Raw genomic sequence first — 27479 nt, 5'->3', positions numbered from 1 at the left:
CTTTACTTTGGGGAATGCTGCATTAAGATGGTGTTTAATTGTTGTATTAAATGAATTATACTTTTCATTCACATTTTGCATCTGTGCAATTTTGTTCCAGTTGTTCTAAAGATGTTAATATTTTGTTCACTGATATTCTTGATTTCTTAGGTTGTTTGGCTTGGTTCCGATATTATGTCCTTACTTCTGTGGAAGCAGATCAGCTGTCCATGACAATCCAATATTTCTGTTTGGACTACATGTGACTCATAGTTATACAGTACCTACTAATATTAGTAATGATATTATCAATAACTGTCTGACTTTCAGAAATAACTCTTGTTGGGGCAGATATTGTTGCCTATATATTGTATTATATTAACAATTCTCCAAAATCTTGGCTCGGTTTTGACTCGGCCGGCCTGTGTGGCCGAGTGGTTCTAGGTGCTTCAGTCTGAAACCGCGCGACCGCTACGGTCGCAGGTTCAAGTCCTACCTCAGGCATGAATGTGTGTGATGTCCTTAGGTTAGTTAGGTTTAAGTAGTTCTAAGTACTGGGGATTGATGACCTCAGATGTTAAGTCCCATAGTGCTCAGAGCCATTTGAACCATTTGGTTTTGACTCTTCTTCCCACGTCAGTATTGAAGTCTCCACATATATCGATGTTTTTCTTCACATTAATTCTTAGTAAGTTGGCAATTTTTTTTCAGAAAGGTGCTAATCTTGTCACTTGGCGATCTGCACACACAAAACTGTCCAACGTCATCAGTCACTACACCAGTAATTTCAAAATCTTTTTCTCTAGCTACAGATAACCTCACAGCTTTACTGTTTTCAGTCTTTACCGGCTTTCTGTTTTTTAAAATATATAGAAACTCCACCACTTTCACGTTTACATCTACAGAAGTATATGGATAAGATATAGTCCTTTATTGTCAAGTTAGCTATCTGACTTTCAACTAGATCATGATCACTGTTACATAGTATGTCTGGTTGTATTTCACTTAGGACTACTACTGCTTCTAGTTTCTTGGCCTCCGTTACTAAATCCAGTGCAGAGCTCATAGCACTAAGTGTGTGAATCGCAAGGGAACACCTGAAATACAAACTTGGATTAATGATTACAGGTTTTGTTGAGTGAACTGCAAAATCTGTCTGTGCCTGGTGATCATAACAGAAATGTGTGGAGGTGGCCAGTTACGAAGCAAGACCAAGGTTTGCAGGCCCACAGGGAGGTGGGACAATCACGGTTTGAGCCTGTATGTTGTGTATGGGCGTTTGGTCTTTTATTTGAGGGAAGAGCAGTACTAGAACAGGAACTAGCAGCTTATTGTTAACTGTACAGGTAACATTTCAGTGATGAGGTCATCTTTCAAGATGTCAATCTCCCCGAGTAAACTGTCTCTACATTGTGAATACTTTCCTTCCAGAGACAGCAATTGATCAAATCGAATGCCTCCAATATCTGCTGGTACGAACCCTCCTGAGCACACTTAGGACCAGTTAGAGACTTGCAGCACTTCACCACAGGGACCCTCCTGACTTGTCTGGCATCCTAAGGAGGGCCGTCGTCATAATGTGGTACACGCTCAAGCAGCAATGTCATGAGCACATTTTGCGCAGTATGGCAAGAATCCAAGCACATTGCAAGGCGTTAGGTGGAGCAGCATGGTAACCTGACAGACTGTTTTCATTTAATGCATGTGGGTTTTTGAACTCACTGCTTTTATTTTTGTTGTTTCGTCTTTAACTCACGTTATTTTTTATTTATTTCTTCAGGCTTATTCTTTGAATCCCAGCTCCCCTCCAATAAAGACCTACACATTTTTGTTGATAGGCAGGTGATGAAAACCTTTGAGCCATTTTTGCTATGGGTGTCTAGCTCTTATTGTGTGTGTGTGTGTGTGTGTGGGGGGGGGGGGGGAGGAGTTATGATTCTAAAATGTTTATCACTTCTCTCATATCTCAAAGTAGCTTGGTATTATGACACACAAATGTAGCAGATTGAATAACGAGTTTGAAAGGGAGTAGCTCAACAGTAACACTGGCTTCTGTTTATTAAATTCATTTATCAATACAGCTGTGTTTGATCAAAATTTATTAACTCTTGCATAATCAATTTTCGGATACAAAAATCCCGCCACTGGGCACGTTTTACCTCACTTGATGGTCATTCAGTTGGTTGGAGATTGTTGTGCTCTTGGGACACGTGCAGACTTTGGGGTTGGTTAGCATTGTACTCTCTAAAAGTGCTCCAGAGTGAGATTTACAAATCCTGAAACTGATTGCATGTGAGTTAATATATTTTCAAAGTACACAACTGTGTTGTCAAATGAGTTTAACAAACATAAAACTGCAGAAATATTCTCTGCAAAACAGATGATATGTAAATCCATTGTTACAAAAGTGTATTTAGTTTCAAATAAGCAAAGTATGCCCTGTGAAACTAACAGGATGTACATGGTATCACTTGCTGGTAGTAGGATTAGCAATTACACAATTGAAATATAAGTATTTAAGAACTCACATATTGCTTTCTTTATTCAACTATGTATGATACAAGGATTATAGCTATACACAGTAAATAACAACTGCAATAGTGATTATGTAAGAATGAAATCAACAAACAAATGTTTTAATAAAAATAACTTGCAGTAATAGTATTAAACAGGAGACTGATATAGGGTACTTCTCATGTACAAATACTTTTATTAATATTAATCATTAATTTTTTGTACAGGAATCTGATACGTTGTTTTATTGTATGATTTTAAAATTAAGAATTTTACATTGTGGATGATATATATTTATAATTGATTGATTCTGTTGATATGAATAACAATTAAATAAAAAACACTATTTAAACAAAATTAATATAATTTCATTAACCTGATATGTAACTTTATATTAATGCTGAATTTAAAATACATTATAAAGTAAATGTTACAAAATGTGAACATCATTTAATACAGACATAATCTCAATGTTATACAATAAAATCTGAGTTTCGCATCAGATAGGACAATGTAAATTTAATACTGATTACTGAGGAACAAAATTGTCCAATACCTCAAAATATTAAATTTACATGATTATATATATATATTATACTGGCTAGTAATGCAAGCATGATTAGTTATTAACCCACTACACTGGCAACTGCAAAATCAGACTTCTCATATGATACAACATTCGATATGACATGTTATATTTAAAATTATTATTTATTGTTATATTTGATTATAAAAATATCAGAAGCTTTTAAAATTATAAGTCACCACTAAATAGTGGTACTAAACAGAAGATATGTATTCTGATTATGCTTCAGAAATACTGAAACCAGTGCAGTTTAGATCATCCCTCATACAGTAGACCAGACTATATGCTAGAAACTGCATTTGACTGGCATCACTCATGAAGGTTCCTACTGTCTAGGTGTCACTATTGCATTGCTAGCCAGGTAAAACAGAGTGTGAAGGAAATAGTCATAAGCGCTTCCATTCTGATAAGCAAATATGAACCTTTAAATATGGGAATCACAGGAATCTAAAGCAACTGAAATGTTAATTTACAACCTCATATTAAACTATTTTGCTAAAAATATGTTTTCTACATCACACTGATGCATTTCACGGCAACAACCATATATACATTCATTTCAAGAACTATGAGCAAAATTTACGGCGATCTTCAGAAAGGAAAAATAAAACTGAATAGTGATAGGAGTAAGTACAGACATATTCAATTACATACAGCTTTCCCTAGCCCCTCACAAAATAGTGAATCACACCCCTTCCCCCCCCGACCCTACACACACACACACACACACACACACACACACGGTTCTTCTCTAGACAAATAAATGTTCTAAACATCAAACATTAATAATCAATCGTCAAAAAGTTATATACCTTTATATTCATTATATTTTTATGCATGGGTGGAACAAATATATTCTGTCAAATGCAATGAACAGTAAAACATGCTAAGAGTAACATTTAAATGTTTATAAACATACAGAATGAAATAAACATTTTATGAAAAGGCGAACACTTTGGTAGCACTTGCATTATTTGATGGAAAGACTTGCAATGCTTGGCCTTTTACATAGGTCTGTGTAACAGATCCATTTTTCTTTTCACACCAAAGCAATGATGACTTTCATTCATAATGCTTTGCTTATTAAATAAATTCATTTTACTTTATCTGGTGCACCTTTCAATTTATGCATGTCATGCGCTTATCTACACATTAGCAATGGAAGTCAGATGACAGACAACTATTCAAACACAGAACACACTCTTGTTACTTACAAAAATGATTAACATTAACTACAATGAGTCTATAAAATTTAATTTAACGGTACAAGCTAATAAGTGTTTTTCTCGGAAATATTTTAATGCATTTCAAAAAATATTGGGAGGATAAGTACATCATGAAGACCAAAAGGTTTGACAATATATTGCCTTTTTCTTGTCATTGATAAGGTTCTATATTCTCTTACATATAAAAAAGAAGAATGAACAGGAATCACTCTGATAAACTGGAAATAGCAATCCACAGAAAATCATGTGTGATCAGTATGCTTAGCCACAGTGAGCATATTACTTTCATTTGATAAATAATTTAAAACAAAATATTATTCATAAAAACATATATGATATGACTTCTGTTATTTAATCAACTAATGGGGGCTAATGTTTGTACATTTAAAAGATATGGTTCATTCTAAAATTGATATCAACTCCCCACTGATGAATCCCATTATATCTATGTATCAGGCCATATTCTGAAAATTTTGGTGACACACAAATTTATAAGTTGTGCACAACAGAGGTGTGCAATATTATCTCACCCCTTGTGTGAATAACAGAAACCTGAAATACACACTGAGGCAGAACAATAAATCAACAAATTGCATCACATTGTTCCAGAAAAAAAAAAAAAAAGAAATTCTTGGACATAAAATTTGAACAAAGCAAACAAGGACAAAGCTAACAATATAATAAATATTCCAGAATGGCATGGGGCAAACACAATAATTACTATATGACAAAAAAATACTGAACTTTTGTAGCTACAATACTAATACCCGTCATCAAAATATTAACTCATACTAATGGAGTGTGCAGTTAACTACTTAGGATATTGTACACAAAAACCATGGTTAAGTAAAGTTTAGTAATATTAGGTGCGATGAACAAAAAACAAACTGATGCATTTTGTTAGTTTTGTTGTTCCAATTGATACAGTAGTTCACACCTTTGACAATGGTGATGAATCACAGTACACAATAAATATGCAATTATTATTTAAGCAAGGCTAATGAAGGAAGAAAAAGTTTCGATAACTAAGGTACAAATTAATGTCCAAATTCCAATTTCAAATAGTTACAGAAATATTAACCAATAAAAAGCAGCAAGCAATGAACACATTCGTAGAGAATATTCACAGACAAACAATTCTAAACTTAATTATATTTGTTTCAGAAAAAATGAAAAGTGAGTTTTAACTAAATGAAACCTAAAACACATTTCTACAACTGCAGGCAAATACTACAACCATAATGAATCCCAACACTGGCCACATACATACTTTCTTGACAAAACTGATAAGAAAATGGGCAACCCATCCACGCACGACCACTGTCCCTTTTCCTTGCAAACGCAAGTTGCACAGTGAAGGGGGAAAAAAAGACAACCTAACAGAAAGACAAAAGATAATAAAAAATTAAGGACTGTGGTCATACTGCATCAATAATTCATTATTTTTCAGTATATCTCTATATTCAACAATAACTGATATTTGTGACATAGCAGAAGTGGCTACATGTGAAAATAATATAACTTAAATACCTAAAGCTGTTGCTTTTGCTATTTGTAGTTCCAGATGTATAACTGATATCAAGCAAATATTTCACTATTATACCAAACGTTTTTGTAGAGTATACTAGTTTATCAATAAGCAATTAGAACACAAGTTATAATAACAAATTGAACACCATCACTGGTATAATGTAACATTGTGCATATGCAAACTATTTGTGTCAGTGCTACAGATTCTCACACTAAATCATTTGGAGCATCACTGCTACTGAAATGGAACAAGCATTGAATGCCAGCAAAATTCACATTAATTCTCAGCTTTTTTAGCACAATAATTTGCTCACACTAAGGATATTTTGTACCATCAATAAATGGCCTTACATTTCTCTTTGAAATATGCACACCTGCCAAAAGTATAACAACACTGAAGGAAAAGCTTGCAAAGAACCGATTACTGTACATTGCAATACAATGGGTTATCAAAAAAGATTAAACTTTTAATTATTGAGCTAGTTATGTCTGAAGAGTAACTGACTGCACCACACAATCTATTGTTTTGAAGTAGACAGCAATAAGTTTCAAAGTTAAAACTTATTTTGTTCACTGTATGGTAACTCTGATTCATGTGTATATTCCCACATACTTACATTAATTTGTGAGAACATAATTATGTCACAACAAAAAGACAGGAGAAAAATTAACATGTGCAGTTTTCTAGCAGCCAATATGATGGTAGACACTAATATGCTTAGTAAAGTAAGTAGTCATCTTACTACTGTATCCTTTGTCAACAGAGTGCAGTCACTTCTCATACATGCGTTTCAAACATTTCCTTAACGTCAGTTAATAGGTTTCAGGAGATCTGAAACAATGATTGCATCCAACTTATCATCACAGAGTATCATAACTATCTGCTACTTTTACAACAAATATTAAAAAAATCATCTATGGTTTGTGAGTCAACTTAAAATCATCACCACTTAGCAGGATGTGGCTAAACTTGTCTGAAACAAAGACTATAATATCTTCATTATCCACAATATCTCAGTTATCAGTATCATCCACTCTTATTGCAACTTCTGTACAAAACTTTTGATTAGATTCATCTGTCTACTACTCATTTCCTCTTAGCTTCTCTTACTTTTAAAAGACAATGGGACGCAACACTTTCATTCTCAAACAATATTGTGAAGACCACATTTCCTCATACTTCAAAATACCTGCAGAGGCTACTGTAATTAAATATACAATTTTGTGCAATTGACACTGAATTTAAAAGTACATCAGCTTCAGATCAACAATAAAAACACTACTTTGCCTTTTTCACTGATTGTAAACAATCTGTTTGGTTTATCATCCCCCTCCCCCCAATCTCCATAATACTGTTTTGTCTTTATGATACATAAGACAGTCATCCTCTGCATTCATCCATGTCAGAAATATTACATATACCTATTATTCAACTGTGCAAAGAAACTGCACCATAGCCTTCAATCTTTTAACATTCATTTTCCAGATTTCATATTTTGTCTTTCCTTACAATCTCTTACAACAGTAATACAATTCTCTACAATAGCAAGTCTTTGGTCAGAGACTGAACTGCTTATCTGAATCTTCTGCTTGTGTCCGGTGATAACACACTAAAGCAGTATCCAAAATAATGCTTGTTTGCTAGCCATAACAGTATAATCAAAGTTTTGCTAGGCTGACTGAGTAGAAATGATTGTCTAAAAAGGTTTTGAGGACGAGACAATGAAAAGGGTTGTTAAATTACACACTGCACAATATGAGCAATCAACACAACACTTGATGGGCCATAAAACAACACTATTTTTAAATTCAAAAGATGTTTGCTGAAGACATAAACTTTTATAACTTGCGCAAATTCATAAATACTCTGTCTTCTTCATAACACAACAGAGATCATTTCTTAATCTCAGCACTTTTGGTGAATTACAGCACTGGCTATTAGGATTACAAATTAAGACTACAAATATTTCTTTTAGGTGTTCATAATTCATTGTAAAATTCCAAAAGATCTACAAGTGCTCAAATTGCAAGACTGACTCCCATACCATGGCCAGCAAGCAGGAGAGAAGGAAATTAATTAAAATGTCTTAATGGAAGCTTGCATGCAAAGATGTATGCCTGCAGTCTATCCCAGAGGGAAAAATGATGCTTCATTATTAATAGAAGACTAAATGAACATAAAAAAATAGTTTCAATGAAAAGACAACAGACAAGATACAAGGTCACTGCAGGTAATCTAAAATAATGTTCAGAAACTTCACAAACAATCTGTGATAATATAACTGGTTTTATCTTACGAAGTATAAACATAACTACCACCTCTGAATTTTACTGCATGATTATGAAAGAGCAATTAATGCATTAAATTTTTTTCCAAAAGTCTATTGTCTAAACAAATCTTCACTTTCTTGCAATACCTCCAAAACTGAACTTGATAAAACTTTCAGTTCCTTACCAGCTTGTTTTTACGTAAGAAGAAAAAGACTCCAGCACACTAGCACAATACAAAAAGGTAGTTAGCACTAAACTTCTAACTAACAAAAATTTTAATGGTTGCACAATACATGTCACTAACAAATATACTGTAAATGCAACTCTAAAAATGTTTCTAAAATAAAAATATACTTAACATTTAAAACAGTTCCATTAACTGAAACATGCACACACATTCGACATGACAACTGAGTTGTAACTGTGGCACAATACTGTAATTAATTATGGCACATTCAGTTGTAAAGATAAAAGTACTTATTTTGAAGTACAATATGAACAAAATTCACATTGCTTTCAAGCAGCAAGGAAATCAGGCACATTACACATAATATTGCCATTGGAAGGAATCCCCCAGATATGATGGCAGCATATATATGCCACTTAATATCAGAAACAATTCAAAACTAATAAAGTAAACTTTATTATAATTCATACCAATAAAACATGAACAAGTACTTAGTGGACCTTTGTTCATTCTTAAATGGAACAAAGAACCACTGCAACAGTAACAATTTATTTCCCCAAACACATCAACAGCAACATCTCTTATGGGCACACTATACAAACTATGATTCTTCGCAAAATTTCTGATGAAGAATGTCTTCTTTATGAGTTTAAATAAAATATGATTTTAACACCACTCCCATTCATGTTGAATGTCACTAAAAAAATCACCAGTCATCTCACAATGATTATGACTTTGCCAAATTTCCTTATTTCTTTTAGAACAAAGAATCTTGGAGAGGTTGGTATTTGGCCTGTTTATGAATGAAACACATTTAACTGGCAAGTATGGGCAATAAGTAAATTCTCACACCATAACAATACACTGAGCAAATATGGCCTCCATACGGCCATGTGTAGAGAATCACTACGAATCGAGGTCCAAGTTAACGTGAACATCGGAAGAAGCCAGTTTTACCAAAGTCTTCTTGATACGAAGGGCAGAAAGTCGGACATTAGGGTTCTGGTGCCAACATTCCTTGATAAGTTTCCCCATTCCACTCAGTGTCTAAAAAGAAAGGAACACCTATGAGAACAATGCACTACAATTTCATCTCTCTCTCTCTCTCTCTCTCTCTCTCTCGTGCACACATGTGCGCGCGCACACACACACACACACACACACACACACACACACACACACACACACACACTGTAGAAGCAAAATAAAATGTAATTTATTTTCTGTTGACATACAATACCTTTTTTGTTATTTTGTATTATCAGAATGCTCATTAGTGTCAAAATATGTTGGAGATTAAATGTGACCATATGCATTCACAAGGGGAAGAAAATGGGGACATCACACAATATTCAAAGACAATGAATCACTGAGGTAAAAAAAAAAAAATTTGGAAGTTTTACAAATTGATCTTCCCGTGTTGCGACACTAAAATGATGTTAGAAATACCTAAGAATCAACTCTGTCCATTGTGGCACATTCAGAGTTGGAGCTGTAATGCATGTCTTCACTGTAAGAAACAGCGTAAAGAATTACTTTAAAACACTACAATGGCCCTCAACTAACAGAAAAGGTATCTACTCTCTTTTTTAGTCATCATTCTTCTGACTAGTTTGCTGTGACTAACCGCAATTTCCTCTCCTGTACCAAACCATCCATCTAAGAGTATCACTTACACCTTGTCCACAATAATTTATTGGATATATTATAATCTTTGTCTTCCAATTTTTGCCCTAAAGTATCTTGAAAGTTTATCTCTGATATCTTAGAACTTGTCATATGTTTCTCCAACTCACAAGCAAACTGTCACCTTTCAACATAATCTAGGCCTCAGGCTATGCTACAGATATGTATCTCATCAGGACTAAGGTTTCCTATTCACATCCATTGGCTTTGCCAACTCGCAAGCAAACTGTTATTTTTCAATCAGTATGCATGCAGCATTCCAAAATGCTGTGCATAAAAACGGGATTTTTCGAGAGCTCATACCTTGGATTCTATTGGTGATAGAAAGGAAAGGTCAAATGTCCTAGCTATACCTTGGGCTACAGACCATTTGTATAGCCAACAGAAGGATAGTCTTAGTGTACCTACCCTACGGGATAGGGTCAAATTTAGACTGTTACACACTTCTTGCAGCTTACACAAGCAGCAAATCAGATCATTAATTAATTTACTATTTGCATTACATATTGTCTATGGTACGCCTTAAGAATCTAATGGAGACACCATTTAGTTCATGGACAGTTCACGAGAAAACTCAAAAAACATGATTTTTGGATACCACAAGTGAGCCACAGATTCCAAGATGGCTGAAATTTTTACAATATATTCGTTAGAGCCCGATTTCAACCAAACATTAAATTTTTCTTGATGTCTTATCTGTTTCCAAGCTACAGATGTTCAAAGTAACCCTAGACGTACATGTAACATACAGAAGTAAAATCTGGTGCGAGGTAAAATTTAAATAATAAATACCAGCAGAAAAGTGCTCATATTTTGACAATATATTCTCTAGGCATTTATCTAGAAGTACCATCTCTCTATTTTCATAAATATTTATTTGTTATTGAGAAACACTGCAAAAACATGGTTTTTGGATGCTAAAACTGAGCCACTGGAAGATAGTAGATGGTGACTGTGGCATGGAAAGAGCGAAGGAGACAATGGCAGTGTGAGAGAAAGAGAGTGACACAGTGGCAGCGGAACAAAGTTGACAGAGACACAACAGAACTAGGAAAAGAGTGAAGGAGATAGTGCCAGAGCGAGAGCATTAAAGAGAACGAGAAAGTGGAAGTGGGTGAGAACCAGTGGTAATGAGAGACAGAGTCAATGACAATTACAAGAAGTAAGAGAGAGATACTGACAGTGACAAGAGATAGCAGCAGTGGCAGTAGGAGAGCGCAAGAGGTGAGACAGTGACAAGAGATAGCAGCAGTGGCAGTAGGAGAGCGCAAGAGGGAGACAGTGGCCATGAGAGGAGATTGTGATAATAGGATGGTGGGGACTGTGGCTGTGATACAGGAGACAATGACAACGAGTTTGGCATGAGTAAATGGGAACAGGCAACTGGGAGTAGATGAGTGTGAGCAACTTACAGTGATGGTCTAATACGTGAACACGTTACGGTTAGGGGAACTTGTGAGAGTAAGATGCAAGTTACATATTAAAAACAGTGTGAATATGTTCGGATGCTACAATTTTTAAATGTGCTCAGAACAGTAGAATGAGGCAGCTGGTATCCCACTTTTCAGTCAGAATATTTTAAAACAAGAAGCCTAATAGCCTTGTTTGTGCTCTGATAGGAGCATTTTTCTTCAGATGTAACCTATACGCTGGGCTACACTACGAACCAGACTGTAACTAAAACCTATATAAAAAAGGGGGTATAGGAGGATACACATCAGTGTTTTGTTCCCTTCCCGTTTGCACGTGTATGACATCACACCATAACATTACAGTACCAGTAGGGTAACTTGAAATGTTTTCCATATATTTCTTCCCTTGCTGATTCTACAAAGAACTTCCTTATTTCTTATCATTCCACTCAACTTTCAACATCTTTCCATACCAGCCCAACACAAATGCTTTCAATCTATTGCTCTCCAAAAGGCCATTACAAAGCTAATTTACCAAGGCCAGTATTAATTTCATTTACTATGATCAGCATTTAAAATTGAAAGTGGTTTACTAGTGCTGCCCGATCTGCACCCAGTATATGCTCTGCCTTAGCTGCTGACCCGCCTTTGCAAGTAAATGCAGAAATTTTATTACTCATCAGAGGTCCACATAATACACCTGGGACCCTATTCGGTACCAGCCCTGTGCTCCAAAACCACCACCTTTTAATTTACAGGAGTTGTGTCACTTTCGTGTAGACATCTGGTGCCACAAATCTCTCAAAACCTACCAATGACTTGCCAAATCCATGTCACACAGAACTGTTGCTTATTAAATTATAAAAGTGGACCAACAAACTATTACGCAGGTAGCCATGTTTCGGCAGTGTATATAGTCATCTATCTCCATGACAACTGATTGTCACTGGCAAACTATTTTGTGCAAAAAGAAATCTTTATTGTATGTCAAACAATGGAAACTTCATGTCGTAACACCAACAATATTAGGAAAAGGATGAATTGCTACTCACCATAAAGATGACCTGGTGGATTGCAGATACACACAACGAAAAGACTGTTAATATTATATCTTTTGGCCAAAGTCTTCTATCCACAAATTAATACAGATTTAAAAAGCATCAGTCTTGTAAAACTCAGCTTGCCCTTTTGTTACCTAATAAGCATCCTGAGAATCAGGGACGAAGAGCAACAGACAAATTACATATTCCTACACTTCCAGAAAGTGTCTGACACAGTGACACAATGCATGCTGCTAACAAAGACCTGAGCATACAGAACAGGTTCTCGGATATGTGAGTGGCTTGAAGATTTTATAAGGACCAGAACCCAGTATGTTGCTGTGGACAGCAAGTGTTCATCGGAGACAAGGGTAATGTCAAGAGTACCTGGGGAAGTGTGCTGCTATAGACATAAACGATCTGACAGATACGGTGAGCAGCAATCTATGAATGTCTACTGGAAGAGAACTTGCTCTAAATGTGGAAAAATGTAATTAATGCAGATTAGTAGGAAAAACAATCCTGTAAAGTTCAAAAACAGTATTATTGGTGTGCTGCTTAACACAGTTATGTCAATTAAATATCTAGGTGGAACACTCCAAAGTTACATGAAATAGAACGAGCTCGTTAAGTCGATTGTAGGGAAAGTGAATGGCAGATTTGGGAAGTGTAGATCATCTATAAAGGGGACTACATTCAGAACACTTTTGATACACATTATTAAGAACTGCTCAATTGTTTGGGATCCCCATTGCATCACATTTACAGAAGACATTCAAGTAACTGGATGCATGCTTTTGTATTTCTTATTATATTCTGTTATTCCAGAACGGGGAAGAGGGGTGGTGGTGGTGGTGGGGATTTGGAACATGTGTTCTTTTCCTGAAACACTACTCAGAAAGTTTAGAGAAACTGCATTTGCAACAGACTGCAAAAGAATTCCACTGCCACCAATATACATCTTGTGTAAAGACACCCAAGGCAAAGTAAGAGAAATTGGGCTCCTACAGGAGCAAATAAGCAGCCATTTTTTCTTTACTCTACTAGTTTGCTCTATTTGCAAGTGAAACAGAAAGGGGAATGACTGACTGGTACAAGGCACCTTTTGCCATGCACTGTATGGTGACTTGTGGAGTACTTGTGTAGCTGTAAATACTCATATTAATGATATGAATATAATAGAGGGAAACATTCCACGTGGGAAAAATATATCTAAAAAGAAAGATGATGAAACTTACCAAACAAAAGCGCTGGCAGGTCGATAGACACACAAACAAACACAAACATACACACAAAAAACTTTAAATATGTCTGCTTGTGTCTGTGTATGTGTGGATGGATGTGTGTGTGTGTGCGAGTGCATACCTGTCCTTTTTTCCCCCTAAGGTAAGTCTTTCCGCTCCCGGGATTGGAATGACTCCTTACCCTCTCCCTTAAAACCCATATCCTTTTGTCTTTCCTTCTCCTTCCCTCTTTCCTGACGAGGCAACCATTGGTTGCGAAAGCTAGAATTTTGTGTGTATGTTTGTGTTTGTTTGTGTGTCTATCGACCTGCCAGCGCTTTTGTTTGGTAAGTTTCATCATCTTTCTTTTTAGATATATGTAAATACTCATATGCGCATATGGTTAATCAATGAGTGATTTAGTGTTACCAGAGAAGCAGTCAGTCACGTAACTGCTATGGTGGCAAATGGAGTTTACTGCTTAAGGACATCTGCACTTCAAGTCTTGCAATCAATTGTACCAACTGAAATTTTGCATCACGAGTCAAAGCTATGCTTTTACAGTTACCTAGACTCCAACGTATCAATTTCTGCACACAAGATAAGCATTCTTCTGTTAATAAGGACAAACTTTTCAGTCTTCTCATGAAATGTCTCCCCCGTGTTAACCAGTTGTACAGTGATCTCACTGACATTCTCTCACACACTCCCCAGTTGATGGGGATGTTATCAGATAAATTATGTGTGGTCAATTTCTGTCCTGTTCAGTGAGATGTGATGACTGAACACAATTAACAATGTGGATACCAGAGTACTGAATGTCTAACGATTTTCTTAAATGGAACATATGGTGTCTCTCTCCAGCTACCATTTCCCATTCAACAGAGCATAAATCTCATCATGGAGCCATAAACACATTAGGAATCTCAAAGAGGACTGTAACTGATGGCACATCCTTGGTTTTTTTCAGGCAACATTAGTGCCATTGTACAACATTATGTGATCAAAAGTATCCAGACACCCCAAAAAACATACATTTCTACATTAGGTGCATTGTGCTGCCACCTACTGCCAGGTACTCCGCATCAGCGACCTCAGTAGTTGTTAGACATCGTGATAAAGCAGAGTGGGGTGCTCTGCGGAACTCACGCACTTCGAATGTGGTCAGGTTATTGGGTGTCACTTGTGTCGTATGTCTGTATGCAAGATTTCCAAACTCCTAGACATCCCTAGGTCCACTGTTTTCAATGTGATAGTGAAATGGAAACATGAATGGACATGTACAGCACAACAGCGCACACGCCAACCTCGTCTGTTGACTGACAGAGACCGCCAACAGTTGAAGAGGGTCATAATGTGTAACAGGCAGACATCTGCAAGTACTACGACAGTTAGGCAGGAGGTAAGAAAACTTGGATTTCATGGTGGAGCAGCTGCTCATAAGCCACACATCACGCCGGTAAATGCCAAATGATGCTTCACTTAGTGTAAGGAGCGTAAACATTGAATGACTGAACAGTGGAAAAATGTTGTGTGGAGTGACGAATCATGGCACACGATGTGGCGATCCGATGCAGGGTGTGGGTACGGGGAATGCCTGGTGAACATCATCTGCCAGCATGTGTAGTGCCAACAGTAAAATTCGGAGGTGGTAGTGTTATGGTGTAGTCGTTTTTCATGGAGGGTCTTGCACCCCTTGTTGTTTTGCATGGCACTATCACAGCAAAGGCCTACATCGATGTTTTAAGCACCTTCTTGCTTCCCACTGTTGAAGAGCAATTCGGGGATGGTGACTGCATCTTTCAACACGATCGAGCACCTGTTCATATCCCACAGCCTGTGGCGAAGTGGTTACATCACAATAACATCCCTGTAATGGACTGGCCTGCACAGAGTCCTGACCTGAATCCTATATAATACCTTTGGGATGTTTTGGAATCCCGACTTCATGACAGGTCTCACCTACTGACAATGATACCTCTCCTCACTGTAGCACTGCCGTTCCCTAAGAACCCTTCTAGCACCTCACTGAACATATGCCTGCGAGAGTGGAAGCTGTCATCAAGGCTAAGGGTGGGCCAATACCATACTGAATTCCAGCATTACCGATGGAGGGTGCTACGAACTTGTAAGTCATTTTCAGCCAGGCGTCCATATACTTTTGATCACATAATACATATACATACTTTTGTTCTAAGACCTTCAACATTTCACTGTAAAAATATTTTATTTATACATATGACAACAGTGTGGAAGAGTTCCACAAAGGGTAACCAAAAGATTCAACAGCAAACTGTGTATCCTGCCTAGTTGGCAATTCCATTTCTCACACAATATTTTGGCAACTGATGTAATTTTCATTGCGTGTTTTGAGTTACTATCAGCCTCCACAGTTTAGACTGTGCTGGAATTTAGCTAAGTGAACATGCCTACAGACATGCAATGTACGACAGAACCAGGTCAACAGGCAAAATACTGTGCAAAAACTATGTTGTTGTTGTGGTCTTCAGTCCTGAGACTGGTTTGATGCAGCTCTCCATGCTACTCTATCCTGTGCAAGCTTCTTCATCTCCCAGTACCTACTGCAACCTACATCCTTCTGAATCTGCTTAGTGTATTCATCTCTTGGTCTCCTCCTACGATTTTTACCATCCACGCTGCCCTCCAATACTAAATTTGTGATCCCTTGGTGCCTCAGAACATGTCCTACCAACCGATCCCTTCTTCTGGTCAAGTTGTGCCACAAACTCCTCTTCTCCCCAATCCTATTCAGTACCTCCTCATTAGTTATGTGATCTACCCATCTAATCTTCAGCATTCTTCTGTAGCACCACATTTCGAAAGCTTCTATTCTCTTCTTGTCCAAACTATTTACCGTCCATGTTTCACTTCCATACATGGCTACACTCCATACAAATACTTTCAGAAATGACTTCCTGGCACTTAAATCTATACTCGATGTAAACAAATTTCTCTTCTTTAGAAACGCTTTCCTTGCCATTGCCAGTGTACATTTTATATCCTCTCTACTTTGACCATCATCAGTTATTTTGCTCCCCAAATAGCAAAACTCCTTTACTACTTTAAGTGTCTCATTTTCTAATCTAATACCCTCAACATCACCCGACTTAATTCGACTAGATTCCATTATCCTCGTTTTGCTTTTGTTGACGTTCATCTTATATCCTCCCTTCAAGACACCATCCATTCCGTTCAACTGCTCTTCCAAGTCTTTTGCTGTCTCTGACAGAATTACAATGTCATCGGCGAACCTCAAAGTTTTTATTTCTTCTCCATGGATTTTAATACCTACTCCGAATTTTTCTTTTGTTTCCTTTACTGCTTGCTCAATATACAGATTGAATAACATCGGGGAGAGGCTACAACCCTGTCTTACTCCCTTTCCAACCACTGCTTCCCTTTTATGTCCCTCGACTCTTATAACTGCCATCTGGTTTCTGTACAAATTGTAAATAGCCTTTCGCTCCCTGTATTTTACCCCTGCCACCTTTAGAATTTGAAAGAGAGTATTCCAGTCAACATTGTCAAAAGCTTTCTCTAAGTCTACAAATGCTAGGAACGTAGGTTTGCCTTTCCTTAATCTTTCTTCTAAGATAAGTCGTAAGGTCAGTATTGCCTCACGTGTTCCAGTATTTCTACGGAATCCAAACTGATCTTCCCCAAGGTCGGCGTCTACTAGTTTTTCCATTCGTCTGTAAAGAATTCGTGTTAGTATTTTGCAGCTGTGGCTTATTAAACTGATTGTTCGGTAATTCTCACATCTGTCAACACCTGATTTCTTTGGGATTGGAATTATTATATTCTTCTTGAAGTCTGAGGGTATTTCGCCTGTTTCATACATCTTGCTCACCAGATGGTAGAGTTTTGTCATGACTGGCTCTCCCAAGGCTGTCAGTAGTTCCAATGGAATATTGTCTACTCCGGGGGCCTTGTTTCGACTCAGTTCTTTCAGTGCTCTGTCAAACTCTTCACGCAGTATCGTATCTCCCATTTCATCTTCATCTACATCCTCTTCCATTTCCATAATATTGTCCTCAAGTACATCGCCCTTGTATAGACCCTCTATATACTCCTTCCACCTTTCTGCTTTCCCTATACACTATACACTAATAAAATGGGCACTTAGAAATATATACAAGGGCTATCCACAAAGTACATTATGTTTTGGAATTAAAAATAAAGTATTGGAAATTTTTTTATTGTATACAGATGAAAGCCACACTTAAATACTACTTTTCTACATAGTTGCCATTTCAATTAAGGCACTTATTGTAGTGATGGACAAGCTTGGAAATTCCTTCGTCGTAAAATTCGGCTGCCTGCGCCTTCAACCACGTGGCGACTGTCTTTTGGGACAGAATAGGTGTGATTTTTGTGGATTTCCTGGAAAGGGGCACTACAATAAACTCTCAAAGGTATTGCCAAACTCTGCACAACCTCAGAAGAGCAATACAAAACAAGCGCAGGGGAAAGTTGGGCTCAGAGATCTTGCTGATTCACGACAACGCCCCAGCCCACACGGCAAATGCCACTCGTGAAGTTCTCGAATCTTTTAAGTGGGAGTTGTTTCCTCATCCGCCGTACAGTCCCGACCTGGCACCGAGCGACTTCCACTTATTCCCAGCAATGAAGAAGTGGTTGGCTATGCAGCGTTTTGATGACGACGCACAGCTTCAAGAAGAGGTAACCACGTGGTTGAAGGTGCAGGCAGCCGAATTTTACGACGAAGGAATTTCCAAGCTCGTCCATCGCTACGATAAGTGCCTTAATTTACAGGGCAACTATGTAGAAAAGTAGTATTTAAGTGTGGCTTTCATCTGTATATAATTTAAAAAAATTTCCAATACTTTATTTATTTTTAATTCCAAAATGTAATGTACTTTGTGGATAGCCCTTGTATATTGCACTAGTCACATAAGAAAACTCCAAAAATTTACAAATTATGTTATTATTGTTAATAACTCATCTATACTTCTGGGGAAGGATGCAGAATTAGAACACATAGCAACAAGTAGTACTTACACAGTTCAAAGTGACACACTCAAGGTAAGTAAGAATTCCTCTCTTAAAGGTATTTGAAAAGGTGAGCAATGTAATGAATAGAAAGGAGTATACTGCAACGGATACCCCAATGGATAATACACATAGGTAAAAAGTAGATGATGATGATTATTATGATTTCAAAATGATCACACAAGGGACACATTCAGCCAAGTCTTCACTGCTGTACTGCAAGTATGCTGTTTGCCAATCATTCTTCATGTAAGCTTACTTGCAATACCATTACTGTTGAATACTATGCAGTCTTTGTACGTGGCTGAGTTCTCTTATACAGTAATATAATTATACTGGAGTCAGCTTCACATGGTGAGAAAAGAATGTAAGAGACAATTTTAACAATAAGCACAGTCCTGAGGGTAAGAGTTCTAGATATTGCAATAAGTTTACTCACAGCATTCGAAGCCCATCGATTGGGCACAATGGGGCGCTGCTGATCCACACACACCACCTTCTTCATATCTTCAAAACTGGGATCACTTGGCACTAGGTCATAAAATGGAGGTTTATAGTCCTCTGCTATACCATTTGACACTGTTCGTCGGCAGACCTCCCATAGAACAAGACCAAATGCATAAATGTCCACACGCTTGTAAGATTCGAAACAATCCAAGTTGATCCTGGAACAGAGGATATCCAAGAAATGTCACTGTTTTACTTTTATAATGAGCTGTGAGTAAAATGAGTAAATTTTGGGACTTACGATTCATCTAATACTTCAGGACTCATGTATCGCTTGGTTCCAACACGAGGGTTGGAGCCTACATCCATCTTTCCTGTCGACTGAACGTGGGTTACAGCCAACCCAAAATCTGCTATCACACACGAGCCATTCAGTTTAACGAGAATGTTCTTGCTTTTGATATCTCGATGGGCAATGGCTGGTTTTCCCTATAATTTGATATGTAAGAAAAAAATGATTTCATTTTCTGTCTGACTCATATAGATAAACATACAACGACTGAACTACTCAAAGATGTTGACAAATAATTCCTTCCATCACACGCTAATTTATCACATAAAACAAAGTTTGTCATTAATATTATGTCACCTACTAGCAATCAGACCATTTACATATAAATTCACTTCTGATTCTCATTAGCCTGGACATTAGGAACATTTACTGCACAATAGCTGGACAAAATAATACAAATTTTGATCTGATTTGCTGCAAGGCCAACTCTGACACTTAAATAAGTGAGAATCTTCTTATGGGTTGATGTACAGTAAAACTTTGTTTATACGTTTTTCAACAGACTACAGAAAAAAACATGTAAGTGTGTATATATGAAATATAGCACCATTCTATCAAATTAATTGGCAAACACAAATGGGAAATCCAGTAAATAAGAAGCTACATTCTACAAAACGTTATATAGGTTTACTAGGTACCACACTTAACAAAGATATAAAGAAAAATGTAAACCGAACAAAAGCGCTGGCAGGTCGATAGACACACAAACAAACACAAACATACACACAAAATTCAAGCTTTCGCAACAAACTGTTGCCTCATCAGGAAAGAGGGAAGGAGAGGGGAAGACGAAAGGAAGTGGGTTTTAAGGGAGAGGGTAAGGAGTCATTCCAATCCCGGGAGCGGAAAGACTTACCTTAGGGGGAAAAAAGGACAGGTATACACTCGCACACACGCACATATCCATCCACACATACAGACACAAGCAGACATATTTAAAGTTTTTTGTGTGTATGTTTGTGTTTGTTTGTGTGTCTATCGACCTGCCAGCGCTTTTGTTCGGTAAGTCACCTCATCTTTGTTTTTATATATAATTTTTCCCACGTGGAATGTTTCCTTCCATTATATTGAAAAATGTAAACCTCTACACAGAAGAAAACATCGTTTCGTAAAAAAGTCTGCAATTTTTGCTTGTTTTTTTTTTTTTTTTTTTTCCCTTTGATGCGGCAATAGCATACACTGTACCCTTAAAATGGGATAACCCTATCATTATTTCATCAGAAACATTGTGATGTGTCACAAATTGTGTAATTACTTCTAACGCATTTACTGCAGTGTTAAATGTCACGGAGAAATGCTGAGGCTCTTCTGTATAATCCTCATCGTCAGTTTCTTCTTCATCCAGGTTGTGCGATGCACACTGAACAATCTCAGCAATAGTCATGGATTCTGTAGTCAAGAGGTTTTTATCAATGTTCATGTAATCCTCAAATGATGCCTGCCCTTCAAGTCGATTCCATTCAACATCATTAGCTGAAATATCGTCAGTATATCCTGGCCATACTTCACGGCTAAATTCGAAATTTTTTAATAGCTCTCACTTTTTATTCTGTGTTTGTATTCGGGATGTTGTAAGCTACACAGTGCTTCATCTGCCTCAAATATTTCTATCAATTTCGTTATATATGCGACGCAGCATGTAAATTTGGGAGTCATATTGATAAACATTGTGTGTCAGAGATAATAGCGCTCCAGGTGGTTGATTTCTCCATGCAGTAAACATAACACAAATGCTTCCTTTGATCAAATCTAAGACGACGCACTAGATTTGATCAAAGAAAATTTGACCAATGTCTAACTTTGACAAAGTTCCTTATTACACTATTGGCCTTACCAATTCACTTCCTGGCAACCCACTTTGAAACACTGCATCATAACTTGTGCACACTGAGGATATTTCAGCAGGACACACACCCACAAAAAAAAAAAAAAAAAAAAAAGTAAGAAAAACATATAAATGAAGTTTTACTATATATAAATGATGATCGATGGGATTTTTTTTTTTTCATTTGTCAAAAAAAGGAAATGAATCTTCAGAGAAGCAGGACCATAGCTACAGGCTTTTAACTGTTTTCCAATGTAAACTAAACTGGCAAAATGATATAAAAAACCAGTGAATGAGAAATCTACAACACTGAATTTCATTCTCATGCTAGTAAAATCAAACATGGGTATGTGCAGTCAAGCGGTGGCATTATCATTCCCTGCTGGGAACAAAGTCAATTCTACTGAATGAACTTGTTCACCTAAAATGACTTCTTAGGCAGTAATTTTCATACATCCCTTGACCATTATAGAACCACTGCCAGGCTACACAGTTGCTAACCACTCCTGCTGTTTTCTCCATGTAAACATACGCAAACAGTGTAAATAGATCCTATAGACCATAGTATGTTTCCACTGGCCAACATTACAGGTTTTCTGACTCTTGAACCATGATGGCTCTTCTCTAGATTCATTTGCTTTGAAAACAACAGTCCTACTTGGAATATGTTGTTACTGTAGTTCACACATCAGTGTTCTGTGGATATGTACTGAGCTCAACAATAACTATCCTGTTTCTTTTCTGCTTGCATTCGGTAGAGGATGCTCCCTTTTGTATTTTGCATGATATACTGATAAAAAAATAGCATTCAGGAAACTTTTAACAGATCTGACATTACTGTCAAGGTGCCCGTACTAAGTGGACATCGACAATTTGCTCCAGAAAATTTTCCCAGATATTGCAAAACAAATGACTACATCAATGCTTTCCCGGTGAGTAAGGTAGCAAATGTCTGAAATGTGGTGTCTATTTCATTCAAAACAAGTACCTTGTGTATGACAAATTATCCAGCAATATTATAGTAACACCTGCAAACAGATTCCACACAATGACACTAGTCATCCAAATAGTGTATCACATTAGGAAATCATAATGAGAATACCTCCGATACAAGTCATTAGAAAACTATTCCACGAGGACTGTTGCAAATATACAAAGAAGCAAATATAAGACAAAAATTACAACACATCGTTTTAATCAACATTTTTTAAAATTTCTTCATGTTTTAAAACAAGCCTTTGGTTTAATATTGTTGTTACATTGCTAGTTTACAAGTATAATGATTTCACTTTCAAACATATTGCAAAAAATATTCTAAAATATCTGCTAATAATTTTCTGTCTTTTCCTCCCACAAATACAACTGCAACACAATGACTTCACTATGTGAACTACTGTATATATTCAACTGCTGCATATCCAAGTTACACTCAGAAATAGAAAAAATTATTTTTGTAATCTTTAGTGGGATTTACATGTTTTATAAATACACATGCCATAAAACCCACAAGAAAAAAACTAATTAACTGGAACAGCACAAGCAAATTGTGAATAATAATATAAATAGAGTTAATATTGCAAGAGGTTAACTCATTTTTATCACTACAGAACACGCGCTTAAGTTGCTGTGTCCTACTGTGGATTGTTACCTGAGTTCCAAAAATTTCTGTGTGGAGATGAACTAATCCATTAACGGCAGAAAGACAAATTTTCATCATCTGATGATGAGTTAGCGTAGTGCGGTTTAGGTGATCATAAAGTGAACCCAAGGGATGGTAATGCGTCACCAGCCAAAGTTGAGTACAAGAGTTCCTTGAGGTCATATCTGATCCTATGTAGCCAAGAATATTCTCATGTCGCAAAAGGACAGTGCTGGAACAAACACACAATGTTTTTTGAGACAAAAACATTGCGATGAGTAAAAGTACAGTCACAGAATAACAAAAATATCACAATTCGTTATTTGCATGATGTGAAACATCGGTTTAAAAACACATTTTTTTCTGTACAGATAGACTTCTGCATGAGTTTAGTCTATGTTTAAAAAATTAAACTTAATTCCATATATAACCACATACAAAACCACAGGTAATTACTTTCATTCACACATCATGTTCTTTAAGTCCCACCATGAAGAAGAACCTTCAAGGGTGTGGAACTTGTCAAGTTGTATGTAATAGGCAAAAAGAATCACTGCTGGATACTTCTGCATAGTATACTAACAACAAATTATCAGACTATAAAACTCCATTCTGAACCTTACAAGAGGTATGAAGAGTCTCTGTTCACCCTTGTTATTAACCATAAATAGCATCATGAAGTAAACCACAAATACCATTAGGAAGAATACGTACCGATGCACAAGTCTAAGAATCCGTAGTTCTCTCAAGACACTTTCAGAAGATGTTTCATTATCAACTTCACAGGCTTCTGCACACTAAATCTTTTTCTCACCTTTGCTGCATTGTCTAGAAGATTATGCCATAGAATAGTAAGGAATGAAAGCATGCATAAAACTTTGGTGCAGAAGTCAACACCATTGTTCTAAGTGATAATGTCCCAGAGTCGTAATAACTATTTTAATATTTGCTAATTTTAACAAATAATAAAAATAAATGTAAAAGTAGGAATTTCTCTTGATTAGCAATTCTTCTTGTGAAGCAACAATAGTAGTCAGTTTTTCTAATATTGAACCATATTCATATAATGCGATTTCAGGATTTTTTTTTTTTTTTTTTTTTTTTTTTTTTTTTTTTTTTTTTTTTTTTTTTTTAGTCCCTGCTTAACGGAAATTGCAAGAATCTTCTCAGCACTGCAATTCAACAAAAGTAATTATGTAGCTGTATATTTGGAATATAGTATGTCAGTGGTATTTTTTGATATAAAGACAGCTTGTTGGGCAAACTAACTGCGAGAAGTACCCTAACAGAGTCAATGACGTAAATAGTTTTTCAGTTGTAAAGCAGGCAGAATAACACTAACTCCAACCTTGTATAACAAACGGATACCAACAATACATACGTAAAAAGAACCACCACAAGAGGAGTGCAGAAGATACCATGGCACTATGAGAGAAGAAGACTGGGAAGCACGTACAAACGGATTACTGCAGTTTGAAACAGCATATTGAAGAAAAAGAACGCACAACTAAAGAAAGGGAAATCATCCAGGAAAATGGAAGTGACGGAAGGTACATGTAGCACAATGAAGGATAAATTATCCACACTACTAATGGAGGCTAAGGAAGAATTTTCTGGGAAGCCAGGCATAATCAAAGGACCACCGTATAAAATAAAAATAAAGCCACATCAGCTATACTTTACAAAACTGTACCTGATACCGCAAGTCAAGAAAGCAGCCATGGAGAAAGAAGTACAGAGGACACTTAAACTCGGTACAACAAAGAGATCTACCATCCAACACAACAGTTCATTGCTTGCAGTGGACAGAAGTTTTAGTAGCCATCAAGTTGCTCTCTAAAGCACATGAGATTCGATTTTACCCGTTAAGTAAGGCAAACAGCAGGGCAATGGCAGAGAATATGGAAGAGGACTACTTTAAGAAAGTGTATGGACATAAGTGAATATTGAGTGACAATGGAATACAGTTCACATCTAAAATATGGAGAGAGAAATTGGAGAGGTACCACACTGAGCCGATATATATATTGATACAGACCAGTATCAAACTCAACAGAGAGGTTGTTGCAGGAGATAAACAATATGTGCCATGCATATTACAGCCATGAACATGAACGCTGGTTGGATTATACTAACGAGTTTGAGGTGATGATAAATAATATGCCCCTTGAATTGACGGGTTTTGTGGTGGTAGAAATACTGATGAACTGTGAGCCAAAAAGTACCTTCAGGGCGGTGTTTGGAGATTTATGTAATGAAAACTTCCTGTGTGAAGAGAAAATAAAGAAGATAACAGAATTTGATAAAGGAGAGTGAGAGAGGAAAGGCAACTTATGATTGATTAATGCACCCAGTCATACATAAAGTGGGTGATCCCATGACAATACAGGATAAAACATCCCAGAAGCTAGACAGAGAGACAAGAAAGTTTTTTCACATCTAAAAAGTTCTGTATAGAGTCATCAGCACTGAAGATCTGAATATGGTGGAGCTGGAGTTGGTGAGAAGAAAGATTATTCACGGTAAAGATGATGTCAAGAACGTCTACAGATACTACGCAAAGGAAGCAAATGAAGTGGCAGAAGATGGGAATAACAGTGATGCATCTTAACAGAAACAGAGAAAGTCTGCAACTTCTTTTTGGACACGTTTTGTGTGTGAAGGAAAATAAAGCAAATAAGAACACATTCCTCAGATGAGAGAGAACTTAAATTTGTGCCGAAAATGCCAAGTTAAAATATTGGAAATACCATCAGAAAATAGGCACAAATTGTTTTGACTTGCTATCTTTGGAAAGTGGGGAGTAACTGTAAACTGCACACCCAGATTTCAGCACTGTGTAGGTGTGGGGCAGCACAGTTTGTCCACACCAGCATGTAGGATTACCAGGCATGACCTGCACATCTGCTGGGATTTGCTACAGACACCACGAGCAGTCAGCACCAGGCGAGAGCACTGACCTCCAAAAATGGTTCAAATGGCTCTGAGCACTATGGGACTTAACTTCTGAGGTCATCAGTCCCCTAGACCTTAGAACTACTTAAACCTAACTAACCTAAGGACATCACACACATCCATGCCCGGGGCAGGATTCGAAATTGCGACCGTAGCGGTCGCGCAGTTCCAGACTAAAGCGCCTAGAACCGCTCGGCCACTCCGCCGGCCATTGACCTCCAGCTGGTTACGCCACACTAAAAGCTGTTTACCAAGATGGGCCATGTGCCTTACCACGAGCAGCATATAACCAATGCGTCAACTAAAAGTGTTTACGTGTGTGAGTGAAAGTGCGGAAAAAGTAATCCATGTTACGTGCTTTACATTTGTCAATTTATCTTTAGTTTTTCTCTGAGTTAGTGGGTTTGAACTAATGATGTAAGGTAATAGATAATACGGATACTGTGGATTTGAATCATTAGGTGACTGGTGTCTCACATCTAGTTGTATGGTTTAAGGGTTAAATGTACTTTATTGTTTTTGTCTGTTTGGCAACATTAAAAATCAAATGATACAGAATCACATGAGTAAAATGTGTTTGCTCAGTGTTTGTATACAAATATATCTGCTTAATGGTTTGTGTCTATGCTATTTGATTTATGAGTTATCTATAACATTATTACGATGTGAAATGTTTAGGAACAGTATTTTTGTTTACTTTTGTTTACAGTATTTTTGTTTACTTTTGTGTCTGGTGTTTTACAAATTTTCTATCCAAATTTGAGAAAGAAACCCACGAGAGAATGTAAGGTGTATCTGTCTTACTGTGGTCTTTGGTTTGCTGGGTAATAGGACACAGTTAGTTGGCGCATGGTTCTCGGATCTAGCGGTCGTACAATTCACGATTGTTGCCCGATGGTTAACACAAGAACCAGTTTAGTGCATGCATTAGGAACGTGTATATACACATATGCGTGTACTTATATTGTTAAGAAGAACAAGTTTCAGTATAATACATAGTGTTTTTGATATAACTGCTGCTTTTGAAGAATTAGTTATTTCTTTCTGACAATCGACATGTTGTATGACTTTGTACATGAACATTTACTACTCCACCACACTGATGATGCTGAACAGAGCCCAACTTTGACTCAAAAGAATATTTACATTACAATAGTGTCCCATATGCTCATCAATATGATGCTATGGATGCATTAGTTGTGTTTTACAAGGGAAAACAGAATTACAGTTCCAATATTTTATGTAAAAGCAAGGGTCCATGCGGTTTTACCAAGTGGGATGTAATTCAAAACAATGGTAATGTGATTACTGTGGCTGGTATTGTGCCCAAATTTCAATAGTTTTTCTAGTACCTTGAATTGTTTATAGGGCTTTGTAGTAAAATACTGTTCCTAATGATGCAATGGTACATTTTAAGTTCCTTCTTATTTACCACTTTTTTGTGTTTTGTTTCCATTCATGAACGTAAAATTAATACAATTTGTTGCTGAACTGAATCACTGCCTTAGTCCATCACTTTATGTGCACATCTTGGTAACATGATGAATACAACTTTTGCTAAAAACTGCTATTT

The 27479-nt window shown here is 36.8% G+C and overlaps 1 protein-coding gene across 1 annotated transcript in view; it reads right to left on the bottom strand.

Annotated features, from left to right (window-relative positions):
* Nucleotides 1-2634: 2634 nt before the first annotated feature.
* Nucleotides 2635-27479, bottom strand: part of LOC126416134 (activin receptor type-1) — an 87616-nt gene continuing 62771 nt past the window's right edge. The window contains exons 6-9 of the mRNA XM_050083673.1: nt 22961-23183; nt 19437-19624; nt 19128-19353; nt 2635-9340 (exon numbers count right to left, since the gene is read on the bottom strand). Of these exons, the coding sequence (XP_049939630.1) occupies nt 9200-9340; nt 19128-19353; nt 19437-19624; nt 22961-23183 (778 nt within the window). The 3' untranslated portion in view covers nt 2635-9199. The remainder of the gene's footprint in view (nt 9341-19127; nt 19354-19436; nt 19625-22960; nt 23184-27479) is intronic.

This window comes from Schistocerca serialis, chromosome 8 (genome assembly GCF_023864345.2).
Source record: "Schistocerca serialis cubense isolate TAMUIC-IGC-003099 chromosome 8, iqSchSeri2.2, whole genome shotgun sequence".
NCBI lineage: Eukaryota > Metazoa > Arthropoda > Insecta > Orthoptera > Acrididae > Schistocerca > Schistocerca serialis.
Note: the sequence above shows the minus strand (reverse complement) of the source record. Positions and strands in the feature narration are given on the sequence as shown.